General features: G+C 41.8%; 1 protein-coding gene across 1 annotated transcript in view; it reads left to right on the plus strand.

The window, feature by feature from the left end:
- The window catches only part of SYNE2 (spectrin repeat containing nuclear envelope protein 2), a 330,936-nt gene that overhangs the window by 17,134 nt on the left and 292,530 nt on the right, over positions 1-21,272 (plus strand). The window contains exons 3-6 of the mRNA XM_064374927.1: positions 19,184-19,245; positions 20,569-20,664; positions 20,759-20,836; positions 21,081-21,173. Of these exons, the coding sequence (XP_064230997.1) occupies positions 19,184-19,245; positions 20,569-20,664; positions 20,759-20,836; positions 21,081-21,173 (329 nt within the window). The remainder of the gene's footprint in view (positions 1-19,183; positions 19,246-20,568; positions 20,665-20,758; positions 20,837-21,080; positions 21,174-21,272) is intronic.

The raw sequence follows: 21,272 nt of genomic DNA on the forward strand, positions 1-21,272 counted from the left end.
GAACTAGGAATTGGAGACAGTGGCTTTATTTACACTTTCAAGAAAGTTTGCTGTAAAATAGGGATATCAGGCACATGATAAAAGGGAAGATTTTTTTTTTTAAGGTAAGAGGTACTATTTCGTTACTTGTTATGCTTTTCCTAGGTATAGGTCAATTTACTCTGAAAGCTCCATTCATTTATTTGTTCATTCATTATTCAACAAATATTTTTGAACACTTTCTGTGTATAAGGCATTGTGCTGAGCACACGGGGTAGTATGTGGCACGTCGTCTTCTAAAATGTGTCCTCTGATTAGAGATACACACAAGCACATAGACTATCCCAGTATCATGGGATGTGTGCTCCAAGTGAGGCAAGACTTGGTACTGTGGAAGTGTGGAGTAGGAGTACCTAACTCAGACCCAAGGAAGGTGTCCCAGAGAAAATGATTCCTAAGCTTTTACCTAAAAGGTGTTAGCAAATGAGTAGTGTGAAGATGAGAGATGCTGTGGGCAGGAGAGGCCAGAAGATGAGCTGAATGTGGTACATTGAGGGAAATGGGCGTTCAGTGAGACTGAGGATTTAAAGGAGAATTAAAATTTGGAGGATAATGTGAAGAGATGAGGGGTCATGTAAACATAAAGGGGTTTGGAATTTTTCCTAAGACCAAGGAGAAGCAATGGAGGGATTCTGAGGAGCCACAGAACAGTTTTTAGAAATTCCCCCAGGCTGTAGTGTGGGGTATAGTCTTTAAGGGAGTGAATGTAGAAACAGAAAGACCAGCTTAAGTCTGTTAGGGTGGTCCACCCAAGAGAGAATGATGTCCTGATGTAGACGTGGCCAATGAGATGGAGAGAAATAGGTGTTCAAGAGATATCATCTAATAGGTATCAGGACTTTTTGGTGGACTGGGTATGGGAGAAGGAGAGGGAAGGATGTATCAAAGATGATAGATTTTGGCCAGGTGTGGTGGCTCACGCCTGTAATCCCAGCACTTTGGTAGGCTGAAGTGGGTGGATCGCTTGAGGCCAGGAGTTCAAGACCAGCCTGGCCAACATGGTGAAACCGTGTCTCTACTAAAAAATACAAAAATTATCTGGGTGTGTTGGCACGCTCCTGTAATCTCAGCTACTTTGGAGGCTGAGGCAGAAAAATCGCTTGAATCTGGGAGGTGGAGGCTGCAGTAAGCGGAGATCGTGCCATTGCATTCCAGCCTGTGGGACAGAGAAGACTGTCTCAAAAATAAATAAATAGAAAATATGATAGGTTTATTCTTGGGCACATGGGTAGATGATAGAACTATTCACTGAAAAAAAAATGCAGGAGAACAACTTTGGTTGGGTAGGGAATTGGTTAGAGATGATGACTCTGGATGTGAAATCCAGAGCATGTTATCCAAGACGTACTAGGCTTTCAATAGACCTTTTGTTTTGTTTTATTTTTTTGAGACAGGGTCTCACTTTGTCATCCAGGCTGGAGTACAGTGGCGTGATCATGGCTCACTGCAGCCTTAACCTCCTGGGCTCAGGTGCTTCTCCAACCTCAGTCTCTCAAGTAGCTGGAACTATAAGTGTGTGCCACCATGCCTGGCTAATTTTTTGTATTTTTTTTTTTTTTCTTTTTAAGAAAGGGTCTCACTTGGTTGCCTGGGCTGGTCTTGAACTCCTGGGCTCAACTGATCCTCACACCTCAGCCTTCCAAAGTGCTGAGATTATAGGCACAAGCCACCACACCCAGCTTAGATATTTTATTAAATGAGCAAATAAAATATCCTCCATCTTCTGGGAGGAAGTAATCTCGTTCATAAAATGGCTACCTGACCACTTCATTGGTAGGCTTTAATGTAAGTGTCATAGTTCCTTATTCCTGGGCCTGACTTGCTTCAGCAAGCCATCTGAGCCCCTCCAGTGTTTCTTAAGATATCCATGTGTTAGGGCCAGGTGCAGTGGCTCATGCCTATAATCCTAGCACTGTGGGAGGTTGATGTGGGAAGATAGCTTGAGCTCAGGAGTTTGAGACCAGCCTGGGCATCATGGCAAGACTCTATCTCTATAAAAAATACTCAGGTGTTATAATATTTATTTTGAAATACATTGTATTAATATCCAGAGTTTATTATTTCATCGCTTTTTTTTTGCCAGGCCCTTCTTATTCCCTTCTGTTGTTTCAAGAATAAGTCACACGTGTAAATCGTCCAGTCTATTTAGACAACTATTTCACAAAGTGAGATATGTGAAGGCCTGAATCAGAATCTTGGAGAGTTGGGTTCCAGAAACCTGCGCTTAAACAATCACCCTGAGTAATTTGCTGGCATTCCAAAATGTAAGAACCCTGGTTATAATCACAGCACAGCTCTGTTTAGTGCAGTCTGGTTCTTTTGCACTCAGAAGTCAGAGGTGCTTGGACTGCTGCCCCAGTAGAAAGTGTGCAGGCTCACATGTCTTGACTTTCAAAAGAAAAGCATTCCGTTTTATGTGGTAGATAAAAAGTAGCAAGGAGTAATAAATGTGTGTTAAAATAAATGTAGTCATTTCTTTATTTCTTCATTCCATAGATATTTATTGAGCAATTCAGATGAATCAGAAGAGGGTGAGAAGGAGGAAGGACAAATAGCACCCAGCTTCTAGACTTTTATCAGTATTGTGGGCTCATTTTCATGTGCTAGAAATACAAGATTTGCTTACTCAGAGAGCCGGGAGCTATGTTCCAGTGAGGTTGGAAACAAAAGCCTCATTATAAGAATCTCAGGTGTTTACACAAGGGTGTGGTTTGCTCATGTGGCAACACGAAGTTGCTGGATTCCACATGCTGAGGCTCAAAGTAGAAATCATTGATCTTATGTCATATATTTTCCCAACAAACTAAGTACTTAAATCTCTATGTTGATTGAGGAAAAATAACAACAAAATCCTGCTCCCTCTTTCCTCAGCCATTTAAGCATTCATTCAACAAATATTTTCTGAATTCCTGTAGGATGAAAGCTCTGGGGTAGGTGCTGCAGGCAAAATGAGAAGCAAAATGAGACATGGGTCATGTATTCTGGGAGCCTGTGAATGAGCTAAGCTAATGAGGAGGCAGTGGTTAATCAAATAACCTCATAGATATTAGCTAATATTTCGTTAAACTTTATTAAGATATAATTTGACATCAAATTCATATGCCATGCAATTCACTCATTTAAAGTGTATGATTTAGTAGTTTTTAGTATACTCACAGTTGGGCAGTCATCACATTGGATTTTAGAACTTTTTTTTTTTTTTGTGACAGGGTCTCACTTTGTCACCCAAGCTGGAGTGCAGTGGTGTGATTTCAGCTCACTGCAACCTCTGCCTCCCGGGCTCAAGCAATCCACCCACTTCAGCTTCCTCAGTAGCTGTGACTACAGGTGTATGCCACCACACCTGGTTAATTTTTTGTTTTTATTTTTATTTTTATAGAGACAAAGTTTCACCATGTTGTCCAGGCTGGTCTTGAACTTCTGGGCTCAAGCAATTCACCTGCCTCGGCCTCCCAAAGTGTTGGGATTATTACAGGCATCGGGCACTGCGCCCAGCCAAAATGAGTATTCTTTTCCTACTGACTTTTTCTTGCCATGCTTGTCAAAAATCAACTGACCATAAGTGGAAGAATTTACTTCTAGATTTTCAGTGCCATTCCATTGATCTATTATATAGATCTGCCCTTATGCCAGTACCACACTCTCTTGATTACTGTAGCTTTTAGTATGTTTTGAAATTGGGAATTGTGTGTCCTCTAACTTAATTCTTTTTCAACTTTAGCTATTCTGGGTCGCTTGTATTTCCATATGAATTTTAGAATTAGCTTGTCTAATTGTGAAAAAAAAAAAGGCAGCTGAGATTTGATAGGAATTGCATTGAGTCTGTAGAACAAGTTGGAAAATATTGCCATCTTAACAATATTAAGTATTCTAGCCCATGAATATAGGCTATCTTTTTATTTACCTAGATCTTTAAATTTCTTTTAACAGTGTTTTGTAGTTTTCATTGAATAAGTCTTGCAATTCTTTTGTTAAATCTAGTGGTAAGTAGTTTATTCTTTTTTTTTTTTTTTTTTTTTTTAAGATGGAGTCTCACTCTGTCTCCCAGGCTGGAGTGCAGTGGCGTGATCTTGGCTCACTGCAATCCCTGCCTCCTGGGTTCAAGTGTTTCTCCTGCTTCAGCATCCCAAGTTGCTGGGATCACAGGCGCCTGGCACCATGTCCAGCTAATTTTTTGTATTTTTAGTAGAGACAGGGTTTCATCATGTTGGCCAGGATGGTCTTGATCTCTTGACCTTGTGATCCGCCCACCTTAGCCTCCTAAAGTTTATTCTTTTTGATGCCATTGTGAATGATATTTTCAAATAGCAATTTCTTGATTTTTTCATTGGCAGTATATAGAAATACAATTGATTTTTGTGTATTTATCTTGTATCTTGCAACCTTGCTAAACACATTAATTTGGGTATATTTTTTGTAGATACAATAGGATTTTCTAAATAAAAGTTCATGTCATTGCCTTTAAAGACAATTTAACTTTTCTCCTTCCAGACTTTGTTCTTTATTTTTTGCCTCACTCCAGTGCAATGTTGAATGGAAGTGATAGAAGTATACATCCTTGCTTTGTTCCTGATTTTGATTTAGGAACAAAGCAAGAATATATACTTCCATCATTTCATGCATTTAGTTTCTTGTCATTAAGTATGTTGTTAGTGTTGTTTTCTTCATCAGTGTTCTTTATCACATTAAGAAAGTTTTCTGCCAGGTGTGGTGGCTCATGCTTATAATCCCAGCACTTTGGGAGGCTGAGGCAGGTGGATCGCTTGAGCCCAAGAGTTCAAGACCAGCTTGGGCAAAATGTTGAAAACCTGTCTCAATCAATCAATCAATCAATAGCCAGGTGTGGTGGTGTATGCCTGTAGTCTCAGCTACTTGGGAAACTGAGGTGGGAGGATTGCTTGAGCCCAGGAGGCAGAGGTTGCACTGAGCTGAGATCACACCACTGCACTCTAGCTTGGGTGACAGAATGAGACCCTATCTCAAACAAAAAAATAAATAAATAAAATAAATAAAGTTTTCATCATTCCCTTTTTAAAATTTTTGTGAATACATAGTAGTTGTATATATTTATGGGTTACATGAGGTATTTTGAAATAGGCATGCAATGCATAACAATCATATCTGGGTAAGCAGTGTATCCGTTACCCTAAGCAGTTATCCTTTGTGTTTCAAACAATCCAGTTATATACCCTTCGTTATTTTAAAATGAACAATTAAATTGTTTTTTACCATAGTCACCCTGTTGTGCTAGCAAATACTAGGTCTTCTTTAGTCTTTGTAACTATTTTTGTACCCATTAATTGTCTCCCCTTCCCTTCTTCCTGCACTCCCAGGTACCCTTCCCAGCCTCTGGTAACCATTCTTCTACTGTCTGTCTCTATGAGTTCAATTGTTTTAATTTTTAGTTTCCACAGATAAGTGAAATCATGTGATGTTCTTTCTGTGCCTGGGTTTTGTTTTGTTTTGTTTTAAAACAGAGTGTCACTCTTGTTGCCCAGGCTGGCGTGCAATGGTGCGGTCTCAGCTCACCGCAACCTCTGCCTCCCAGGTTAAAGCGATTCTCCTGCCTCAGCCTCTCGAGTAGCTGGGATTACAGGTGTCTGCCACCACGCCTGGCTAATTTTTGTATTTTTAGTAGAGACGGGGTTTCTCCATGTTGGCCAGCCTGGTCTCGAGCTTCTGACCTCGGGTGATTCACCCGCCTTGGCCTCCCAAAGTGTTGGGATTATAGGCATGAGCTACCACAGCAGGGAGGCTTATTTCACTTAACATAATGACCTCCAGTTCCATCTATGTTGTTACAAATGACAGAATTTCATCTTTTTTTTTCTTTCCTTCTTTTCTGAGATAGGATCTCATTTTGCCACCCAGGCTAGAGTTTAGTGGTGTGATCTCAGCTTACTGTAGCCTCCACCTCCTGGGCTCAAGTGATCTTCCCACCTCAGTCCCCCAAGTAGCTTGGATTACAGGTGCACACCACCACACCTGGCTAATTTTTCATAGTTTTTTTTTTTGTAGAGATGTGGTTTCGCCGTGTTGTCCAGGTTGGTCTTGAACTCCTGAGCTCAAGCGATCCACCCACCTCAGCCTCCCAAAGTGCTAGGATTACAGCTGTGAACCACTGTTCCTGGCCAGGATTTTAGAACATTTTTGTCACCCCAAAAAGAAAACCCATACCTTTTCACTGTCACCCCTCCCCATTCCCACCTCCATCTCCACCTCTAGCCTTACCCCCAACCCTAGGCACCTATTAATTTACTTTCTGTCTCTACAGATTTCCCTATTTTGGACATGTCATATAAATGGACTCACATATGTGGTCTTTTGTGACCGGTTTCTTTCACTTAGCATAATGTTTTCCAGATTCAACCATATTTGTGTAAACTAAGCATAGTCTATGCCAGGGACTGGCAAACTTTTTCTCTAAAGGGCCAGGTAGTAAATACTTCAGTCTGTGAATGCCATATGGTCTCTGTTGTAACTACTAACTCTGCCATTGTAGCATGAAAGCAGCCACAGGCAATGCACAGACAATCAAGCATGTGGCTGTTCCAATAAAATTGTATTTATAAAAACAGGCAGCAGGTCAAATTAGGCTTGTGGGCAACAGTTTGCTGACCTCTGGTCTAAGTCAGTAGGGGCACTTAATCCTCCTAATAACTGGATGAAGTAGATACTATTGTCCCCATTTTCAGAATAAGACTGAGGCACACAGCTAGTAAGTGGGAGATAAGGGGATCCCACACAGGTAGTCTGGCTCCACAGCCAGTGTTCTTAACCTTGTCATTGATGACAAATTGAGCTAAGTGCTAAATAGTGGGAACATTCCCCCATGACTCTATGAAAGCAAATGAAAGACTTAGATTGACTTAGTTTTTCCTCAGGATGTAACACTTGAGCTGAGACCTAAGCATGACTAGAAGTTAACTCAGTGAAGTGAATAGGGGTGTGATGGTACAAATGCCTGTGGGAGGTAGGAACACAGATTGTAAAGGCCCTGAAAGAAGGCAGAAGTGGCTAGAGCCTGGGGTGCCGGAGAGAGTAGGATGCCTGAGGCTGGTGAGGTGCTGTGAGGCCCACACAGTGCCTCCTAGGCTCTGTTAAGGACTTTGCTCATGATTTTAAGAGCAGAGAGAAACCATCTAAGAATCAAGAGTAATTTGGGTAAATTTAGGTCAGATTGGAAGGGCCTAGAGCAGACGTAGTTGGCCATGGAAGCATTCCAGGGTAGAGTTGATAGTAGATTGAAGAGGAGAGGTCAGATGCAGTGGCTCATGCCTGTAATCCCAGCACTGTGGATGGCTGAGGCAGGAGGATAACCTGGGCCCAGGAGTTCAAGACTAGCCTGGGCAACAAAGACCCCATCTGTTATGGTTTGGCTGTGTCCCCACCCAAATCTCATCTTGAATTGCAGCTCCCATAATTCCCACGTGTTGTGGGAGGGACCCAGTCAGGGGATAATTGAATTTTAGATGTGGCTTCCCCCATACTGTTCTCATGATAATGAATTAGTCTCATGAGATCTGATGTTTTTATAAGGGGTTTCACTTTTGCTTGGCTCTCATTCTCTCTTGTCTGCCACCATGTAAGACATGCCTTTCACCTTCTGCCATGATTGTGAGGCTTCCCTAGCCACATGGAACTGTGAGTCCATTAAACCTCTTTTTCTTTGTAAATTACCTGGTCTCAGGCATGTCTTTATCAGTAGCATGAGAGTGGACTAATACACCATCTCTACAAAAAATAGGAAAAAAAGAAAAAAAAAAAGGATCGAACAGGAGGGCTAGTGGGCCAAGAGGTATAGAGAAGGAAGTGGATACCAGAGATATGAGGGGGCAAATTTGGCAGGATTTGGTGGTGGGTTGTACTTGAGAATGATAAAGAATAAGGGTGTCCAACCCATGAGATGGGAACATGGGCAAGGACTAGACTGGGGAGAGACAATGCTGAAGTTGACAGGCAAATACTTTTTTCCCCATAGCGATAATGTCGATTCTTCAGAGGGAGATGTGTGAAATAAAGTAATTGCAAGGTTAGGAAATGGTTGCTCATTGTGTTTATGAGTTGTGTTAGCCAGGAATTACCTCTTAAACTCATTTTACTGATTCAATAAGCCAGAGCTTAATCTTGGTACTATTTGTTTTCCTTTCTTACTGTTTGTCTGTTTATGGTTGGTTGCAAGAAAATCATGTTGTAAATTATCCTCTGCTTTTTCTATTAGTTAATAGCCTCCCTTTTGTAGTAAAGTAACAGGCTTTTTCCTGTTTATCCTTCAGATATTTTAGGCTTGTTTTTTGTTTTGATTGTGTGTACCTGTGTGTCTTTATTCTCTTAATTTGTTTCTTTATTTATTTCTGTTTGTTATCATTGCCAAGAGAAACAATAGAAGAGGTGGCTTTATATTTTTAGTTCTCTTTCTATCAGATGGCAGCTTGATTAAGATTTTTTGGGTGGGCTGTTGGAACACGTGGCTAAAATATGTTGCATTATTGTCTGAATTTAATTATCATCCTTACTGTGTCTGTCCTAGCTAACAGTAAGTTGGCAGTATTGTTGCAGGGAATGGCAACAGAATCTCATTAGCACCTGTCTGTGACATAATAAGAAATATATATTTGGTCTCTGCCCCTGGTTCCTGGCACTTAGCTCCTAAAACTCTTGGAATTTTCTGAACCACAGGAATGTTAGGAGCATTTTTTGTTCTAAGTTTGACCTTTGGCTCTGGTTCCTGACATAGAGCTCTTAAAGCCCTTGGCATTTCCTGGTGATAGGACCATCTTTTGTTCTAATGAGGAGACTCTTGATGGCTCCTAGATGGCTTCAGGATGGAGTCTGGTTACCAGAAAGACCAAGCCAGATTAGAAATTTGGAACTCTTCCCACCCCTGTTTTCCGGAGGGGTGAGAAGAGCTGGAGATTGAATTAATAATTCATTTTATCTATGTGATGAAGCCTCCTTAAAAATCTCTAAAGTGCAGGGCTAAAAAAAATCTGTATCCTATGGAATTTATATTCTAGTGGGAAAGCCATGTAATATACCAATAACAAATAAGTAACATAATACCATTTACACAGTGTAAATCTAAAGAAGAAAGTAAATAGGGACAGGCTCGGTGGCTCACGCCTGTAATCTCAGGTGTGATCTCTCTTTGGGAGGCCAAGGAGGGCGGATCACTTGAGGTCAGGAGTTCAAGACCAGCCTGGCTAACATGGTGAAACTCAGTGACAACTAAAAACATAAAAATTAGCTGGGTGTAGGGGTGGGCGCCTGTAATCTCAGCTACTGGGGAGGATGACGCAGGATAATTGCTTAAACACAGGAGTCAGAGGTTGCAGTGAGCCGAGATTGTGCCACTGCATTCCAGCCTGGGCAACAAGAGTGAAACTCTGTCTCAAAAAAAAAAAAGAGGAAAAGAAAAATTTTCTCTGGAGAGATATTTAACTGAAGGCATCAGGATGAGCCAGCCATATGAAATGCATGTAGAATACGTATTCCAGGATTCCAGGTTAGGGAAACAGCATTTACTGAACTTCATGAAATGAAGTTTTAGAGATAGGCAGGAGCCAGATTACATGAAGCTATGGGCCATGGTTTGGTTTTTAATATACAATGAGATGGGGCCAGACACAGTGGCTCGTGTCTGTAATCCTAGGGCTTTGGGAGGGTGAAGTGGGGATTGCTTGAGGCCAGGAATTTGAGATCAGCCTGGATGACATAGGTAGACCGCCCTCCCATCCCTACAAAAAAATGAAAAAAGTTAGCTGTGCATGGTGGCATGTGCCTATGGTCCAGCTACTCAGGAGGCTGAGGTGGGAGGATCGCTTGAGCCTAGGAGGTTGAGGCTGCAGTAAGCCATGTTTCCACCACCACGCATTCCAGCCTGGGCCATAGAGTGAGACCCTGTCTCAAAAAAAAAAAAAAAGAAAGAAGCAGTGAGGTGGTTGTACAACTTTGTGAATTATACACTTTAAAAAGTGAATTTTATGGTATGTGAGTTACATTTCAATAAAAAAGTTGTTAATTAGAAAAAAAAAAATCTCTAAAGTATAGAGTTTGGATACCTTCTGGGTTTGTGAACACATTCATGTGCTGGGACCCTTCTAGACCTTGCCCTCTGTATGCCTTTATGTGGCTGCTCATCACTTTCCTTTATCATTATCTTTTTTTTTTTTTAAAGATGGAGTCTGCTTTGTTGCTCAGGCTGGAGTGCAGTGGTGCGATGATAGCTCAGTGCAAACCTTTGCCTCCCATGTTCAAGCAATTCTCCTCCTGCAGCCTCCCAAGTAGCTGGAATTACAGGTGCATGCCACCACGCCTGGCAAATTTTTTGTATTTTTAGTGGAGACAGGGTTTTACCATGTTGACCAGGCTGGTCTCAAACTCCTGACCTCAGGTGGTCTACCTGCTTCAGCCTCCCAAAGTGGTGGGATTACAGGCGTGAGCCACAGCACCATACAATAAACCAGCAAACGTAAGTGATTCCATGAATTCTGTGAGAGCCATCATAGCAAATTATTGAACCTTAGGAGGGGGTCTGGGGATTATAAACCCTGATTTATAGCCAAATCGCACAGAAATGTGAGTAACCGGGAATCAACTACCTGTGACTGGCATCTGAAGTAGGGGAGTCTTGTGGGACCGAACCCTTAACATGAGGGATCTGCACTAACTCCTGGCAGTCAGTGTCATCTTTGAATAGAGGATACCCACTTGGTGTCTGGAGAGTTGGAATTGCTTAATGTTAGGGAAAAACTCACACATCTGGTATCAGAAGTGAAGTACTAAGAGTTGTAGGTCTGGGCACGGTGGCTCACGCCTCTAATCCCAGCACTTTGGAAGGCCAAGGTGGGTGGATCACAGGAACAAGAGATCAAGACCATCCTGGCCAACATGGTGAAACCCCATCTCTACTAAAAATACAAAAATTAGCCGGACGTGGCGGCACACGCCTGTAGTTCCAGCTACACCAGAGGCTGAGGCAGGAGAATTGCTTGAACCCAGGAGGCGGAGTCCACAGTGAGCCGAGATGATGCCACTGCGCTCCAGCCTGGGCGACCGAGCGAGACTCTGTCTCAACAGGAAAAAGAAAAAAAAAGATTTGTAATCGAGAAAAAGAGTGCTTTTCTTTCACAATACCCTTTTGTTCAAGATGTTTTATTAGTTGAAGAAAGAAATTGCCTAGGATTTATTAAAATAAGGATTAAGAGAAGACGTAGGCCTAGTATAACTGTTGCCAGTAAGTTATTTTCCTCCATGCAGTACGTTGGTTTTATCCTCAATACTTTTAGTTCTTCCTAAGTCTTTCAATTAGCCAATATTTATTGAGGATTTTTTCCCCTATGTTACACTGCTGAGGGGAAGCAAAAACACAAAAGCAGAAAGGTTTGACTCCAAGTCGTTATGCTGAGTAGGAGCGAAACCTATAAGTTATGTATCAGAAGTTCAAGTTACAGTCTTCAACTCCTGGACTCCAGTGATCATCCTGCTTCAGTTTCCAGAGTAGCTGGGACCATAAGCATGTGTCGTCATGCCTGCCTCTAAGATTAGCTTTTAATTTCTATTTTATGTCCCTAGGTACTGTTTGAAAACTTTTTATAAGCATTACAGGTTACTTTGTAATAATAATAACCAGAAAAGATTCAACAAAGTGTTGTCAGAGGTCAGAGCCAGAATAGATTATTTCCATTCATTTTAAGAAAGGGAACTTTGGGGCCAGGTGCTGTGGCTCACACCTGTAATCCCAGCACTTAGGGAGCCCCAGGTGGGTGGATCACTTGAGCTCAGGAGTTCACGAGCAGTCTAGGCAACATGGTGAAACCCTGTCTCCACAAAAAAATACAAAAATTAGGCATGGTGGCACACACCTGTAGTCCCAGCTACTGGGAAGGCTGAGATGGGAGGATCATTTGAGCCCAGGAGTTCCAGCTGCAGTGAACTGCGATTGCACCACTGCACACTCCAGGCTGGGTGATAGAGTTGAGACCCTATCAAAAAAAAAAAAAAAAAAAAAAAGATGTGGACCTTTTAAACTGGATATGTTCGATTTTAATAAATGTTGATTAAATGCTGACATTTGCTGGGTGCTGGTGTTTCTATGAACACAGAGAGATGGGAAAGAGTGGTCATTCCAGTAGCGTGGCAATGCAGAAAAGGGTGAAACGTTGTTGGGGAATTGTAGATATCCCAGTTTGGCCAGAGAAATAGGATATGAGTAGAGGAGTCATGGAGCCAAGTTACAAATGACCTGGAATGTTAGGCTAAGAATTGATCATTTATTCAGTAAGGAATTGGGGAATTATCAAACAATTTTAATAAGGAGAGTGAAAGATCAAAGTAATGAATCTGGGGCCACATGCAATAAACCTGTTATTGATACAATCATAGGAGGAGAAGAAGAGAAATTCTTGGATGTGAAGAGGTCATAAGGCTTCCTCGTAGTGCAGTTATGTGAAAATGAAAGCTAGTGATTCTTAGCCTCAGGTAACTGCTTTTGAACTCTTATTACCAGGAAGGACTCCCGGAGTCAACATTTTAGACCAACTTTTGGGAAACAACCTTGATGAGACTTAGTAGCCATGATAGTTTTATAATGAGCTTTAAAATGAAAAGCCACACCCTTTAATTAGCTTAACTCAATTTGCTTTCAGTTTAGTTCCCTTCTGGCTAAGCATAGGAGATGTCCGCTCACAAAAACAGACTGAATCAGAACAAACTCAGGGATTAAATGTATTTTTGTGGTAATGACACCTAGAGAAAAATCTCTGGCTTCTGTGCCTCATTTCTCAAATCCAGGCGAATATTTTTCGAGGATGATAATCAAAGATACTCATATGGGCCTGAATAAAATTCACTGACCACATTTTCCTACATTATGTATGTATATTTGCCTGAAAAATCAAGATAGAGAATTTCTCATTCTCTTTTCCCTTAGTATTTTTACAGAAATTAATCATTGTAGTAGATTGTATTAGTCTCTTTATTTCTTTGCTTTTCCTATCCCTAACATCTGCTGATTAAAAAGTCCTATTCTCTACATGCCATTCTAAGAAGAGTTTTATTAAGTTGCTATAAGCAAGTGGCTCTCAATTATTTTTTCCCCAATGGGTCAGCCTTTGAAAAGAACAAAAGGTTCCTTATCCTGCCATAGGGTGAGCTGTTTGCCTCTGGTTCCCATTGAATACTGCCATTCAGGGATAAAGCAGTATGAAAAAGTGAGAAAAGTGTGTCAAGGGATAAATAGAATGGCCCATATGAAACCGTTTAATTGAGCTGCTACAAAGGTGTTTAATTGCACCTGGGACATCTTTGTTTGCCATTAAGCAAAGGGTCTTTATTGCATTTAAAGGGTTTTGATTTCCAGGATGAAGAGACATTCTCTAAGTTCGGACAATGAGTTAAAAGCCATGCAGATTCCTTTCCAAATCTTTTTTCTGAAGATTTCATTTGTGCACTGCTTCCTTTGCTAACTGGTGAATACCTGTGGGGATTTGTTCTGGCTGCTCCTCTTACTGTTTTTTTCCCTTGTTTTATGAGAGTTTAATCAGATTAGGACAGAGGTAACTTCAACTCTTCCTTAGAAAAGTTTTGGTAATTTTAAATTCAAGTTTATGTGTCTATAAGGGGATGTTCCTCAGTTTACTCTCAGATTAGCTGCTCCATTTGAACAATCCAGTTAGAGCCCTGATTTTGTTACCACTTTTCTCAGCTAGGAAAGTTCATAGTCCCAGGTTGCTTAGTATAAAACCCCTTTTGTCTAGTATCCCGTGCAAATGAAATGACCCCCATCTTATTTGGAAATAGCTCAAAATGGCTGAGGTTTCCAGGTGGGCATGGATTACTAAGACTGAAGGCACTCAGTGCTCTTTTTGCACTCAGTTTCATGCTGCATCTCACCTCCTCTGAGGCTGTTGAATCATGCTCCTCCCTCATGGTAACTCCTGATAATATTGCTGATTAGTTTCTTTTTTACACTTTATCATCCAGAAAGAAAAAATCTCTCTTGGTCCCTTAAAAATAAGAGAGTGATCTTTGTTTTTTCTGTTGTCGTCGTTTGTTTTCATTTTCAATGTCTGCTCTAATGCTAGGAATGGATGGGGCCCTCTCAGCTTTTACATATGACCCTGATTAGTGTACGAATAACTTGATCCTTGAATCACAAAAACTTCTAACTTGATCCTTGAATCACAAAAACTTCTTCAGTAGTTTTTTTCTATTAAGACAAAAAATTAGCCTTTGATGCATTTTTTTGGTAAGTGGCAGTATGTATTGGCAATATGTTTAAAAGTTTATCTTCTGATACTGGGGACAAAACAATGGAAACATTTCTCAGAGATTGTAGGAGATTTAGTATAATTTTGAATTATAGGACAAAATTGTGGTGCTCTGGAATTATGTGGTTAAGAGAAGTGTATTTAAAACAGGAATAACTCTTAAAAGCCTGAATTATCCAGTTGGCTTATCAGAACTCAGTTTAGTTCAGTTAGCAATTATTGAGCACCCTATGAAGTGTTAGATCAGTAGGCTGTAATTAATTTAAACTGGTGATGCATAAAAAAGGGAATGGATTAAAAAAGAAAATAATTCCAGTGAGACTTGGTGCATCTTTAATTCTTACTCAGTTGCAATACTTACTAGGCAATTGTAAATACCACAAAATTCCATTTACGCTGCTGGGCCTTCTTCTAATTCTTCAGCCAGAGCTCTTGTCTGCCTCAACATTTTTCCAGAACTTAAATTAGATGTCATACTTTTACAAATATTGCAGGTCAAATACCAACAATTTCAATTCACTATGACTATTAGATAGAGATTAATAAGGGAGAGAAAAGTCCAAGGAAAATAATGTAGTGGAAGGTAGAACAGACAACTTTGAGAGAAAGGACTGTGAACTCATAAAGGTAGATTTGCTTCAATATTGTAAACAAAATATAGCAACCACAATAATAATTAAAAACATTATCATTAGGTCACACTTGTAATTCCAGCACTTTAGGAGGCCAGCGTGGAAAGAGTGCTTGAATCCAGGAGTTCAAGACCAGCCTGGGCAACACAGTCAGACCTCATCTCTACTAAATTCAAAAAAGAAAACAAAACTTTTTGTTTGTTTTTGAGACGGAGTCTTGCTCTGTTGCTCATGCTGGAGTGCAGTGGCGCTGTCTCGGCTCACTGCAACCTCCGCCTCCCGGGTTCAAGCGATTCTCCTGCCTCAGCCTCCTGAGTAGCTGGGATTACAGGCACGTGCCACCACGCCTGGCTAATTTTTGTATTTTTCGTAGAGATAGGGTTTCACCATGTTGGTCAAACTGGTCTCGAACTCCTGACCTTGTGATCTGCCCGCCTTGGCCTCCCAAAGTGCTGGGATTACAGGCATGAGCCACTGCACCCCACCCAAAACATTATCATTGTTTCAGAAAATATTTATTTAGGGCTTACTCTGGGCCAAGCTTTTCAAGGCGGTTGGGACATGTCACAGAGAAAGCATCTTTGCCTGGGTTGTGGTGCTTAAATTCTGTTGAGAGGAGAGTGAGAACTTACCAATAAACCTCCTGCCTAAGCGATTTACCTGGAATGTTGAACGAGATAAGCACTCGGAAAAATAACAACAAAACAGAGTAGAGCAGGACAAGAGGGATCAGGAGTTGGGGGTGTTACAGCTTTAGATAGGACAGTCAGGGCAGACCTCTTAGATGAGGTGTTGTCTGAGCCACCATTTGAAGGAGCTGAGGGACTTCGCCTGTGGATAACGGTAGAAAGAACATTCCTAGAAGAAAGAACAGCCGGTGCCAAAACCCTCAGGTAGGAATGGGCCTGGGAGTTTGAGGAATACAGGAGGCCAGAGTGGTTGGAGCAGAAGGAGCAAGTGGGAAGCAGGGAAGGGCAGATGGCGCTGGGGCTTGTAGCTATCATGTGGGGTGAAGAGGGGAGCCCTTGCAGGGTTTTGAGCAAAGGAGTTTCCTGATCTGAGTGAACATTTTGGCAGCATCACTCTGCTTGCTCTGCTGAGCATAGTAGTTTGGGGGCAGAGCTGGAAGGAAGATCTGAGTCTGTCATAGTAATTCAGGTGATGGTGATGGTGACTTGGGCCAGGGTGGTGGTGATGGAGGTGGTGAGAAGTGGTCATATCCTGAATATATTGTAAAGGTAGACCTAACAGAATATCTGGAGGCATTAGATATGAAACGTGAAAGAAAGGGAGGAGGCAACCATGATGAAGGGGGAACATCAGGAGGCTGGGTCCTGGAAGCAGGAGAGGAGAGTGATCATCTGTATCAGATACTGCCGATGGGTCCAGCAGGATGAGGGTTGAGAAGGGACCTTGGTTTTAGTGAGAGTGAGTCATCGAGGATCTTGATTCGAGTGACCATGATGAAAAAGCCGTTTCAGTGGAATGGCAGGAACCTGACTGTTATGGGTTCAGTTAAGAGTGAGTGAGGAGGAGACCTGGAGACAGTGAACACAAACTGTTTGAGGAGCTTTGCCACAAAGGAGCAGATAAATGAAGCGATGGCTGGTGGGGAACTGGCGTCGAGAGAGGTTTGTTTTTGGATGGGAGAATTAACAGCATGGCTGTCTACTTACGGGGATTGTCTGTGGGAGTGGAGGAAGAGGATGATGCGGAAGAGGTAGGAGCAGAATGTTCTTGTGTGGGAGCACAGGGATGGGATCTAGTGTACAAGTGAAAAGTCTGGCTTTAGATATGAGTGAGGCTAGTTCATCTTTGCTGATAGGTTGGAGGCAGAGCACTTTTGCAGCTTGTTAGATGAGGAGGTGGGAAGCAAGGTCTCAGCTGAGTTTAACGATGGGAGAGGGTGTATTGGACGTTTGAGGAAGAAGAAAAGGGGTGAAGTTGCCATCTGGGGAGGGAGAGAGGGTGGTAGAGTGTGATTGCTGTCAGCGTTGAGGGCCCAGTGGGGATGCTGGTGAGACCAGTGAGCACCGTTTGGTGGTTTCTCCAGCCACATTCAGCAACCTGTGTGTAGGATGAAGTGCACAGAGCAGTCATGAAGTGTCAAATGAATAGAACAAAATAGGTGAAATGCAAAGAAGTGTTGGTAATAATTGATCATGGAACTTAAAATGGATAGGAATGAAAGGTAGGACATCCTGGAGGTGAGGGAAACTAAAAAACAGGCAGAGTCAATGGCTTGGAGTTGTTGATGAGCTGAAGGAATTGTTGGAGTTGGGGCACTAGAGGGATTGAACTGAAATGAGATACGTGAAATTGAGATCATGGAGGAGTTGTTATTAATAACAATGCAGTCTAGAGTATGACCGTGACAGACAGGTGATTGACGCAGGGCAGAGACAAGTGTATTGGAGAGGAGGAATTTGAGAAGTGAGGGGCCACGACATTGGAAAGTTCATTGCTGTGTTTATTGAAATTGCCAAGAATAAGGCCAGGTGTGATGGCTCACACCTGTAATCCCAGCACTTTGGGAGTTGAATTGGGAGGATTGCTTAAGCCTAGGACTTTGAGACTGGGTCACACGGGGACACCCATCTCTGCAAAAAATTTTTAAAATTGGCTGGTCATGGCAGTACATGCCTGTAGTTCCAGCTGCGTGGGAGCCTGGGAGGTCAAGGCTGCAGTGAGCCATGATCACACCCCTGCACTCCAGCTTGAGCAACAGAGTGAGACCCTGTCTATAAATAAGTAAATAAGAAATGACTAAGAATTAGACAGGAGTTCCATTGGACGGAGTGGCAGTGGAGAAGGAGCAGAAAGGGTGGGAAACGATAGCGGTAGGTAACGACTGTGATAGCAAGGATAGTCTGATGACATGAGATTCAAAGCTTGAGCATTTCAAGGACAAAGAGGGTAGAGGATGGGCTGGAGGTGGCATGAGGAGTAAAGAAACAGTGATATGAGGGCTGCAGGAGAAAGCAAAGCCGCCACTTGAGAGGGCTGCAGGGAAGTGGTATTCTCAGAGGAGAGCCAGGTTTTCATGAGAGCAGGAAGGCAAAACCTCAACACCAGAGAGGGTATTGGGCACGGAGGGGATTTTGCTGATGGTGCACCATGGATTTTATCATCTGTGGAAGTGTTTTGGGAGTTAAGGAGAGGTGGGAAATGAGAAAAGTTGGAGGGATATGCAGAGTCGTATGGAAATTAGAAAGAAAGAAATGAGAGGGACCTGAGAATTTAGAGTGCATCTGTGTGTGTATGCACGTGTGTGCATGTATATACATGTATGCTTATGTGTGTGCATGTACATGTGTGTATGCATTGGCTGATACAAGCAAGGATAAGAGTATAGTGAGATGAGGCCCAGTGACCTTGAGGTTGATGGTGGCAAGGCCATGAGCATTGGGCACAGGGTGCAATGGGTGTCTGGGCCTATTCTTATCCCTGCCCATCCAGGTGGGGAGGCCTGGGGAGATGGAAGCTCAGTTCTTGAATGCAGGGCTAACTCTGAACCTCGGTGCTGAGAATGTCTACTGAATATCAGGGTAGAGGGCTAGGGGAGGCCTGGTGTCAGTGCGGGGGCCACTCCTGCTCAGAGGGACAAGGAGGGATATACTCTGAGGGTTCAAGTCTTCCCCTTGAGTCCTACTTTTTTTTTTTTTCTTTTTCTTTTTCTTTTTCTTTTTTGAGATGAAGTCTCTCTTTGTTGCCCAGGCTGGAGTGCAGTGGCACCATCTTGGATCTTGGCTCACTGCAACCTCTGCCTCCTGGGTTCAAATGATTCTCCTTCCTCAGCCTTTCTAGTAGCTGGGGCTGCAGATCTGTGCCACCATGCCTGGGTAATTTTTGTATTTTTAGTAGAAATGGGGTTTCCCCATGTTGCCCAGGCTGGTCTTGAACTCTTGACCTCAGGTGATCCACGGCCTCAGCCTCCCAAAGTGCTGGGATTACAGATGTGAACCACAGCACCATGGTCCTAATTCTTTAGTCAGTAAAAAATATTAAAAACCATTGTCTGTTATCAACAAACCCATGGTTTTTTAAAAAAAAAAAAAATCAACATGCTTTTTCTGAAACACTACTTGGACAAATATCTACAATTTAGACTAAATCCTGGAAAGCTTGTAAGCTTGTGAAACAAAGGCACACACCCAGCATGACAGACCTTTGCAGCTTTAATATGTGCAGGAGGTTTCTAAGAATTCTGATTTTATAACTGCTGATGTTCTTTCTTTGTAGCTGAACAGGAAGACATTCAGAAGAAAACCTTCACATGCTGGATAAACTCACAGTTGGCCAGGGTAAGCAAACAAAGACCAAATTCGGTTATAAATCTATTTGTTACTCCCCCTACTCCTTCTGTTTTGACCCCAAGAAGCCATTAAAAAATGGTACTGGTGATGACAGGTAAAAGGTTGTGGAATGTCTTTTCTTGAAAGAATGTGCTAAAAGTTATCTTGATCTTGTTTTGATATATTAGTTACTCTTTCTCAACACAGAAAAAAAGTTACTTTTGTTAAGGATATGGGATAGTGCTGTAAAAATATTCAAATTAATCACAGCTTTTGCATCAGGTGAAATACAGTAATACTTATTTGCATGTAATGAATATTATGTATTAGAAACTGTCCTAAACTTTTTTTTTTTTTTTTTTTTTTTTTTGAGATGGGGTCTCACTGTGTCGCCAGGCTGGAGTGCAGTGGTGGGATCTCGGCTGGGTTCAAGCAATTCTCGTGTCTCAGCCTCCCAAGTAGCTGGGACTACAGGCACGCGCCACCACACCCAGCTAATTTGTGTATTTTTAGTAGAGTCAGGGTTTCACCATGTTAGCCAGGATAGTTTGTATCTCTTGACCTCATGATCTGCCTGCCTCAGCCTCCCGAAGTGCTAGGATTACAGGCATGAGCCACTGCGCCTAGCCAGAAACTGTCCTAAACTCTTTAAATGTAATGATTATGACAATTCCAGACAAATGATTTCACAACATCCCTATGAGATAGATAGTAATATGCCTGTTTAAAGGTCAAGGAAACTGTGGTACAGAGGAGTTATGTGACTTGCGTGTGGTCACACAGCTCATAAGTGATAGTGCTGGGATATGAAACCAGACAGTCTGGACTCAGAGGCCTTGATCATAATCACTGTGCCATCCTACCACACTGATGCCAAGTGTCTAGAGTAACCTAGATACACGATGAATGAGCCTCTTTTCACAGACCACTCAGACTGTTTTCTCTCTGTCCATTTCAACATGATGCTTGTAATTCTAACAAAGGGTAAATACATAAGCAGCTTACTCCAGAAATGTAATCTGCTCTCCAGATGGGTCAATAGCAGCTGATTCTAAACGTCTTTGATGCCACTTAGGTGCACAGGTTTTAAGCTGTCAGTGAAAGCTCCATGCAGAAAGGATGTTGTGTTACTGGAAATGTGCCATAAGAGAAATTAAATTAGCTACTTATCATGTTTTGATATGAATCTTTGCATGTTCTCTCTCATTCTCTTAATTAAGAAGAAAGTCATTATTGAATTTTAGTTTTTCACAAAGCACATTTATGATATTCTTAAAGGTATTGTTTTTGAACCAAAGTTTAACTGATTATTTTTCTTTTTACCTTCTGCAGCACATTTCTCCCTCTGTTATATCTGACCTATTCACAGACATTAAAAAGGGGCATGTTCTCCTGGATCTGCTAGAAGTACTTTCTGGGCAACAGTTGGTAAGATTTTTAAATGACACTGAGAAACTTTCTGTTGATTTACAAAAAATGTATTTCATTTTTTCTGAGTAATATATTTGCTTGAATTTTGCAGCCTCGGGATAAAGGATCTAATACATTCCAGTGTAGAATCAATATAGAACATGCCTTGACATTCCTAAGAAACCGATCAGTAAGTATAAATTTCACTTGAAAATTCACAGGAGATGGCCGGGCGCGGTGGCTCATGCCTGTAATCCCAGCACTCTGGGAGGCTGAGGCGGGTGGATCACCTGAGGTCAGGAGTTCAAGACCAGCCTGACCAACATGGTGAAACCCCGTCTTTAAAGAAAAGAAAAAAAAAAAAAGAAAATTCACAGGAAAGATTAATGCTCTGGAATATTTCCTCCTTTTAACCTGCATTTCTTGTTTTCCAGATCAAGCTAATAAATATTCATGTTACTGATATCATTGATGGAAACCCATCCATTATCCTTGGCCTAATTTGGACAATTATCCTGCACTTTCATGTAAGTAGATTGATGGTATAGAAATCATTTCTGCCCTACCACAGTATGAAATAAATGTAATACAATAAGTGTGACTTGACTAGATTCAGTCCTGAGCTG

This window comes from Aotus nancymaae, unplaced genomic scaffold (genome assembly GCF_030222135.1).
Source record: "Aotus nancymaae isolate 86718 unplaced genomic scaffold, 86718_ANA_hifiasm-v0.15.2.pri h1tg000011l, whole genome shotgun sequence".
Lineage (NCBI taxonomy): Eukaryota > Metazoa > Chordata > Mammalia > Primates > Aotidae > Aotus > Aotus nancymaae.